Source organism: Protomyctophum bolini (assembly GCF_963924005.1).
Source record: "Protomyctophum bolini genome assembly, chromosome: 14".
Classification (NCBI taxonomy): Eukaryota; Metazoa; Chordata; class Actinopteri; order Myctophiformes; family Myctophidae; genus Protomyctophum; species Protomyctophum bolini.
This window is the reverse complement of record NC_137875.1, coordinates 1,161,575-1,171,009: the sequence shown is the minus strand read 5'-3', so window position 1 is coordinate 1,171,009 and position 9,435 is coordinate 1,161,575. Positions and strand designations below refer to the sequence as shown.

Sequence of the window (9,435 nt, the reverse complement as noted above, 5' to 3'; positions counted from 1 at the left end):
GTCTTCTCTGTTAGAGCCTCCCATCACTGGAACAGTCTCTGTCAGAGCCTCCCATCACTGGAACAGTCTCTGTCAGAGCCTCCCATCACTGGAACAGTCTCCCTACAGAATTAAGAGAGACCTCCAACTATCTGACCTTCAAATTCAACCTGAAAAAGTGGCTAAAAACAACTCAAATCTGTAATCATGAGTAACTAACTATCAGCACTATTTAGTATTTTTCACCGGTGTCATTTCTCACTTCACTTTGCCGTTGTTCTGTCCCCTGTACCATGTTTATCTGTATTGTATTGTATTGTATTGTATTGTATTTGTTAACAGGCCGCTAGTAGGCCTCAATGAAGTTGCTTGGGATCAGGTCAAAAGGGGCGGGCGGCAAGACGCCAGGGATGAAGGAAGGCGCGGTAATCAAGCGCTGGTCACAGAGCAGGGGCGGGTGAGTGTTCAGGACAGCTCACAGTTGAGGAAAGGGTCACCGCGCCGGCTAGTGGCACAGCCTTCCGGTTATGAGGAGAGCTTTCCCAGGTTGTATACTGGGCGACCCCAGCATGGTAAAAGCACACAACAACAGTGGGGTCGCGGGGGCTTACAATAAGTACACCAGGGCTGGCGAGTTATCTCCCACCTTTCATGTGCAGGAGGCACGTTCTGGCCAGGATGGCAGGGCCCGTAAATCTCCTCCTCCATCTATGGAGGGTTACAGTGGAGGAGTCGGAGCAAGGGACAGGGATATGAGAACCGACCAGAGAGGTCCGGTACTGCAACAGGGGAGAAGGGTCGAAGGTGACAGAGTTGAAGCAGGATTCAGGGTGGGACGTGTGAGGGGCCGAGGCGGAGCCAGTGTGAGACCTTACCGCAGGGTTGAGGACTTTTGATCATCCACAAACAGGCCCACTAAGAAGGGGACGTTTTTAGTGATGAATAACTATTGAAGTAAATGAGATCTTTTTTGGAGTTCAGTTAAATGATTGTTTGGTATAGAACCATGATTACTTTTATGTTTTTTGCTGTGTTTGAGTCTAGAGATAAGAGGGAGAGATGGAAAGATAACAGGTTGTGTGTGTGTGACTGACCTAGTTGTTAACTGTCCCCCTCTCTGCCCCCCCCTTCCTTGACGGTCAAAAGTTTAAGGGAGGGGTTGTACTAACCTGACGCTGCCAGATGAGGGCGGTATTGGGGAAACATATTCCCCAACACAACACTCATCTGGGATCTCTGACGGAGTTGAGCCCTGAGTCAGATCTGCTTCGTACCGAACCAATCAGCGTGAGCTAAAGGCGGGATATGTGCAAAAGCGGATGTGACGGCATATAGACACGTCGATATGATTGGTTGTTTTTGCACGCCCACACGGTGATAGACAGACGCTCCCATCCAATCATCTACCATGTATCTTGAAAAAAAGGAACAGCCCCGTCATCGAATTTGCTTCCGCGATCCCAGATCCAAATAAGCTGTGAAACAAATTTGTGTAGCAAGCTTCTTGGATCTGGCAGCGTCAGGTTAGGGTTGTACCCCAGCCCCTCTCAAAGCAGAGAACATGATGGTTGTGTGTTTTTATTTTCATTTACATTTTAATGGCTTAAAAGTGTGATTACAAAAGAAAAGGGGAAGATTTTTCGCCTCCCTGCCAAAAATAAAGAGAAAAGCATAGAGTAGTGAGTATTTTAATGTAGATAGTCTATGCCTTTGGTCGTTTTAAGCTTCTAGATGTGCATGATAAGAGTTTTGTTTAAATGTGTGTACTAAGGGTTTCTGACTCATGATGTTGAAAGGTGGGAGGTGAATAAGAGGGTCATCATTTTGAAAGAGGGATTAACATTTTGAAGTGTTTGTAATAACAAAATTAATGGAACAGGCCAGAGCCAAATGGTGAAAGAAGATAAGGATTTCAGAGGAGGGTATTTGAGGAGGTAGGCTAGAGGAGAAGGGGACCTTTTGTATTCCTTGCTAGCAGTGTCCTCTGGAGAGAACAGTATACTCTGTCCTCTGGAGAGAACAGGACTCTGTCCTCTGGAGAGAACAGTATACTCTGTCCTCTGGAGAGAACAGGACTCTGTCCTCTGGAGAGAACAGGACTCTGTCCTCTGGAGAGAACAGTATACTCTGTCCTCTGGAGAGAACAGTATACTCTGTCCTCTGGAGAGAACAGTATACTCTGTCCTCTGGAGAGAACAGTATAGTCTGTCCTCTGGAGAGAACAGGACTCTGTCCTCTGGAGAGAACAGGACTCTGTCCTCTGGAGAGAACAGGACTCTGTCCTCTGGAGAGAACAGTATACTCTGTCCTCTGGAGAGAACAGGACTCTGTCCTCTGGAGAGAACAGGACTCTGTCCTCTGGAGAGAACAGTATACTCTGTCCTCTGGAGAGAACAGGACTCTGTCCTCTGGAGAGAACAGGACTCTGTCCTCTGGAGAGAACAGGACTCTGTCCTCTGGAGAGAACAGGACTCTGTCCTCTGGAGAGAACAGGACTCTGTCCTCTGGAGAGAACAGGACTCTGTCCTCTCCAGAGAACAGTGGTCTGTTTTGTGCTCCCAGTGAACATTGTATTATTTCCCTTTAGTATTAGATTAGGTTTTTTTTCCCAGTCATTCTTTTTTAACTATTTGATATTTTCTTTCCACCGGATATTTGTCTGTAACCTATACAGTATAGCTTTTCTAAACATTTTGGTTGTAGTTTTATAGCTTTTCTAAACATTTTGGTTGTAGTTTTATAGCTTTTCTAAACATTTTGGTTGTAGTTTTATAGCTTTTCTAAACATTTTGGTTGTAGTTTTATAGCTTTTCTAAACATTTTGGTTGTAGTTTTATAGCTTTTCTAAACATTTTGGTTGTAGTTTTGACCATTTCTTGTCATATTAATCATTAATTGCTGTAAACCGTATATCTGCTGATTATCTGGAGAAATAAACGCATTTTGGATTAACAAACAACTTCTACTTTCCGTTCATCTATGCCGGTGAGTAATATTTGTGTGTTTGTATGAGTGTATGTTTGTATGAGGCAGATTTAATCCCTGCCTCATTGTATGTCCTATTGCTGTCCTCATATTACGGTTGGTACATTTTGGACGGATGCACAGTGGTCAGGGAATCAGAAGGAAGGATCACCGGGAGTTGGCAGTAAGTAGTATCCTCAGGCGAGTCGCTGGGAACTCTTGCTGTTTTTCCTGTTGAAGAGGTGCTACCCCGCTCTATATGAGAGCCGTGTTTGTGCCCTCTCAGAACACCTGAACAGTAGTATTTCCTGGGCCCTATCGGCGAGTTGCGGTAGGGGCCTAAGATCTGACTGCATCAGAGCATATACCTGGATTTCTCACTATAACCGACAAGGGGTGTGATCATCGGAATATTGAACCTCTAGACGGGAGAGATTTGTTGCGGTGGTACTCTCAACTGGTCGACAGTATTGTATTGTATTGTACTGTATTGTATTGTATTGTATTGTATTGTACTGTACTGTACTGTACTGTACTGTACTGTACTGTATTTTGTTTTTGTGATGGGTGCTTGCACATAATGCACACATGGCAACAACGCATGGTGTCCCTCACTCCCTCACCCCCTCACCCCCTCACTCCCTCACTCCCTCACTCCCTCACCCCCTCACCCCCTCACTCCCTCACTCCCTCACTCCCTCACCCCCTCACCCCCTCACTCCCTCACTCCCTCACCCGCTCACTCCCTCACTCCCTCACCCGCTCACTCCCTCCCCCCCTCACTCCCGCACCCCCTCACCCCCTCACTCCCTCACTCCCTCCCCCCCTCACCCCCTCACCCCCTCACTCCCTCCCCCCCTCACTCCCTCACCCCCTCACTCCCTCCCCCCCTCACTCCCTCCCCCCCTCACTCCCGCCCCCCCTCACCCCCTCACTCCCTCACCCCCTCACTCCCTCCCCCCTCACCCCCTCACTCCCTCCCCCCCTCACTCACCCCCCTCACTCCCTCACCCCTCCCTCACCCCCTCACTCACTCCCTCACCCCTCCCTCCCCCCTCACTCCCTCCCCCCTCGCTTCCTGCCTTCCCCCTGTCAGCAAGGACACCTTGGCGCCCCCTGATGGCTACTGGTGTTGTAGCACTTTACGGTAGGGTAGGCTGTTCTCTACTGGTGTTGTAGCACTTTACGGTAGGGTAGGCTGTTCTCTACTGGTGTTGTAGCACTTTACGGTAGGGTAGGCTGTTCAACTGGTGTTGTAGCACTTTACGGTAGGGTAGGCTGTTCTCTACTGGTGTTGTAGCACTTTACGGTAGGGTAGGCTGTTCTCTACTGGTGTTGTAGCACTTTACGGTAGGGTACTAGGGTAGGCTGTTCTCTACTGGTGTTGTAGCACTTTACGGTAGGGTAGGCTGTTCTCTACTGGTGTTGTAGCACTTTACGGTAGGGTACTAGGGTAGGCTGTTCTCTACTGGTGTTGTAGAGCTTTACGGTAGGGTAGGCTGTTCTCTACTGGTGTTGTAGCACTTTACGGTAGGGTAGGCTGTTCTCTACTGGTGTTGTAGCACTTTACGGTAGGGTAGGCTGTTCTCTACTGGTGTTGTAGCACTTTACGGTAGGGTAGGCTGTTCTCTACTGGTGTTGTAGCACTTTACGGTAGGGTAGGCTGTTCTCTACTGGTGTTGTAGCACTTTACGGTAGGGTAGGCTGTTCTCTACTGGTGTTGTAGCACTTTACGGTAGGGTAGGCTGTTCTCTACTGGTGTTGTAGAACTTCACGGTAGGGTAGGATGTTCTCTTTTTAACCCTTTTTGATATTGACCCGTTAATAATGAAGTGATTTTAATTAGTATCTTGAAATTGATTGATTGATTTTCTAACCTGACCCTCTTCTTCTAGTGAATTTTAAGCATTTTATTCTGCATTGATTTATTAAATAAACCGATATATTTACCTTAAACTGGAACACCTTTATCTCCTCCCAGTGGGTTTACAACCTGTTTTATTGTGTGTTACGTATCATATATTATCCCAGAGTGGCGTAGTCTGGTTCTGTTTGGTACCAACAACATGTTATCTCTCCTAATGGTACCAACATCATGTTATCTCTCCTAATGGTACCAACATCATGTTCTCTCTCCTAATGGTACCAACATCATGTTCTCTCTCCTAATGGTACCAACATCATGTTCTCTCTCCTGATGGTACCAACATCATGTTCTCTCTCCTAATGGTACCAACATCATGTTCTCTCTCCTAATGGTACCAACACCATGTTAACTCTCCTAATGGTACCAACACCATGTTGTCTCTCCTAATGGTACCAACACCATGTTGTCTCTCCTAATGGTACCAACATCATGTTCTCTCTCCTGATGGTACCAACACCATGTTATCTCTCCTGATGGTACCAACATCATGTTCTCTCTCCTGATGGTACCAACATCATGTTATCTCTCCTGATGGTACCAACATCATGTTATCTCTCCTAATGGTACCAACACCATGTTGTCTCTCCTAATGGTACCAACATCATGTTCTCTCTCCTGATGGTACCAACATCATGTTATCTCTCCTAATGGTACCAACATCATGTTCTCTCTCCTGATGGTACCAACACCATGTTATCTCTCCTAATGGTACCAACACCATGTTATCTCTCCTAATGGTACCAACATCATGTTATCTCTCCTAATGGTACCAACATCATGTTCTCTCTCCTGATGGTACCAACATCATGTTAACTCACTCACAATGTTTATAAAGAATCACACACACGCACGTGCGCTGTCACTCACAACGTGTTTAATCATACAGGCAGAACTGCTACAACTCTCCATAGAAACAAAAACAAAACAAAGAAATAATAATAATAATAATACAATCTGAGAAGAAATGAAAATAAAAATATTACATATTATACGGTAACTTCCTCGTGTCTTCTGAAAACCTTTTAATCTCTACGTTTACAATCTGTTTACAATCTGTCAAACATCTGTTTACGATCTGTCAAACGTCTGTTTACGATCTGTCAAACATCTGTTTACGATCTGTCAAACGTCTGTTTTCGTCACGGCGACGCCCCGTTTACGTTCGGTCATGCGGCGGCGTCGTCGACTGAAAAGAAAAAAAACACGCAAATCAATTGGTCTCGTTCCCACCGAGCTCTGCGTGACGTCCGCGTGTAACGTTTAGTTACAGTCGGATTAGATTAAACCAACACTTATTATAGAGTGAGAATACTAAAAGTGTGCTATCTGATGATATTAGACTTGGCGTTCGGCTCTGCTGCATTTTCTCCCTGCTCGCCGGCACGACTAAGCACCGTCATAAAACATTAAGAGCAACGGAGATAGATAATACGATAACGGATCTCGCCTGTTCTCGGGACCGTACGACGGAATGTAAACGAGGCATCGCGATACAAAACATCTGCTCTCCGACGGAGCCCGCCGACCAAACGGACCCTTCTGCTTCCCCAGAGGATTATCTCGGGATGCGAACCTAACCCTACCCGGGTTACGCTCGTAACCCGAGGTTAATTTCCCTTCCCCCAGCAGCAGACACGAAACGTCAGGGTTATGAACGTAACCCCGGAGGTTCTTTGACGCGACGAGCGAGATATATATATATCTCGCTCGTCGCGTCAAAGAACCTCCGGGGGTTACGTTCGTAACCTGAGGTTCTTTTCGCATGAAACGTCAGGGTTATGAATGTAACCCCCGGGTTCTTTTGAAATGACATCGTATCAAAGAACCGGAGTTGTATACGCTGATGACCACAAGGTCTCTTTATAGCTTCCCCCAGCAGACATGAAGCGTGACGACGCACACAGAGACCGTCCTATATTAGCCCAAACCGCACCAATGATTCGCCTGCACACGCACAACTCCAGTGGCAGTCGCAAGGAGATGACCGTAAAACCGTTTTGGTTGTAAGGAGTTGTAAGGAGTTGTAGGGAGTTGTAAGGAGTTGTAAGGAGTTGTAGGGAGTTGTAGGGAGTTGTAAGGAGTTGTAGGGAGTTGTAAGGAGTTGTAAGGAGTTGTAGGGAGTTGTAAGGAGTTGTAGGGAGTTGTAGGGAGTTGTAGGGAGTTGTAAGGAGTTGTAAGGAGTTGTAGGGAGTTGTAGGGAGTTGTAAGGAGTTGTAGGGAGTTGTAAGGAGTTGTAAGGAGTTGTAGGGAGTTGTAAGGAGTTGTAGGGAGTTGTAGGGAGTTGTAAGGAGTTGTAAGGAGTTGTAGGGAGTTGTAGGGAGTTGTAAGGAGTTGTAAGGAGTTGTAAGGAGTTGCGACCTAGTACTGGTGAGGTTTGGGCTGAACAGACAGCAGCTGTATTCCTCGTGGTCGGGTTATCTGACCTCCCTGTAAACACCGATGACAGCTGCCATGATATCAGCACCGTGCACGCACACACGCATGCACGCACGCGGGCACAGTGTGTGCGTGGCGTGGCGTGCGTGGCGTGGCGTGCGTGCGTGGCGTGCGTCAGGTTTCACGTCGGAGAGGTACAGCGTGGCAGGCCTGATGTTTCTGGGTCTGTATAATAAATATTTATCTATAGATTTGATACATTTTTCACGTGATTTCATGACCTCATCCCAAATGTCTCATATATACATACAGCATTTATTCATTTTTTATTCTTTTTTTTTTGTTTCATGGGAACCATTTTAAAAATAGACTCTCATTTGAACATATTTACATATTCAGTTCTTATAGACAATAGAAACACTCGCGTCACTTCTGGAGATCATCGACCCTTTTTTGATTGATTGATTGATTTGTTTATTCAGTTAAATTACAAGACGATACACAAATTAGCATAGAGTGATTTTAATATACCAGGATATCGCAATTAAGTCACGTGACCTATATCCATTGCAGTCACCGTGCGTGTGTGCATGCGTGTGTGTGTCTGTGTGTGTGTGTGTGTGTGTGTGTGTGTGTGTGTGTTGTTTTTTTCTCATGGCTCCTCTCCTCTCTTCGGGCACCGTGGCTCTGGTCCGGAGGTGGGGGCTCTCAGGGGGCCGCGGGGGCCCCGCCGGCCCCCTCCTCCACCTGGTTCTTGGAGAACAGGCCCGTGAACTTGCCCATGGCCTCGCCCAGCGTCTCCTTCACGCCCTTCTCCAGCAGCCAGCCTTCGCTCTCGCTCTCGGGGTTGTCGGGGTCCGTCAGCGTCTCCAGAGAGGTGGTGAGGTACTTCAGACCAGCCATGTCCACAGACTGCACGCACGCACACACACACGCACACGCACACGCACACGCACACACGCACACGCACGCACACAAAACACACAGCACAGTGACTATTAGTGAGACTAGGTAAGGTAAGGTCAGTTTATTTATAAAGCGCCTTTCAAAACAATCGTTACACGGTGCTGTACACGGTAAAATAATATTTTCTTGTAAGTCCACACACACACACACACACACACGTGTGTTTTGATTTGATTTGTAAACAAACACCAGACATATACACCATCCATCCATTAGAGGCAGCGGTGGCCGAAGGGTTTGCGGAGCGCAGTCTTTATATCGGAAGGTCGCTATAGTTCGTATCCCCGGACCGGCACGTTAAAATTACCACCGCTGAAGTGCCCTTTGAGCAAGGCATTGAACCTCTACCATGAAATGTTCTATGAGCAGGGCCTGGCTGTAAACAAGTTCTTGAGCTTAGTCCAGTTACTCTGGGTAAACATAGTACCTTTCCTTTCCTTAGTCCAGTTACTCTGGGTAAACATAGTACCTTTCCTTTCCTTAGTCCAGTTACTCTGGGTAAACATAGTACCTTTCCTTTCCTTAGTCCAGTTACCCTGGGTAAACATAGTACCTTTCCTTTCCTTAGTCCAGTTACCCTGGGTAAACATGGTACCTTTCCTTTCCTTAGTCCAGTTATCCTGCAGGGTAAACATAGTACCTTTCCTTTCCTTAGTCCAGTTACCCTGGGTAAACATAGTACCTTTCCTTTCCTTAGTCCAGTTACCCTGCAGGGTAAACATAGTACCTTTCCTTTCCTTAGTCCAGTTACCCTGGGTAAACATAGTACCTTTCCTTTCCTTAGTCCAGTTACCCTGCAGGGTAAACATAGTACCTTTCCTTTCCTTAGTCCAGTTCCCTGGGTAAACATAGTACCTTTCCTTTCCTTAGTCCAGTTACCCTGCAGGGTAAACATAGTACCTTTCCTTTCCTTAGTCCAGTTACCCTGCAGGGTAAACATAGTACCTTTCCTTTCCTTAGTCCAGTTACCCTGCAGGGTAAACATAGTACCTTTCCTTTCCTTAGTCCAGTTACCCTGGGTAAACATAGTACCTTTCCTTTCCTTAGTCCAGTTACCCTGGGTAAACATAGTACCTTTCCTTTCCTTAGTCCAGTTACCCTGCAGGGTAAACATAGTACCTTTCCTTTCCTTAGTCCAGTTACCCTGCAGGGTAAACATAGTACCTTTCCTTTCCTTAGTCCAGTTACCCTGCAGGGTAAACATAGTACCTTTCCTTTCCTTA

The 9,435-nt window shown here is 46.6% G+C and overlaps 1 protein-coding gene across 1 annotated transcript in view; it reads right to left on the bottom strand.

Annotated features, from left to right (window-relative positions):
- Positions 1–7,954: 7,954 nt before the first annotated feature.
- The window catches only part of prph2b (peripherin 2b (retinal degeneration, slow)), a gene marked incomplete at both ends in the record, with an annotated part of 19,793 nt that continues 18,312 nt past the window's right edge, over positions 7,955–9,435 (bottom strand). The window contains one exon of the mRNA XM_080782081.1: positions 7,955–8,158. Coding sequence (XP_080638207.1) covers positions 7,955–8,158 — 204 coding nt within the window. The remainder of the gene's footprint in view (positions 8,159–9,435) is intronic.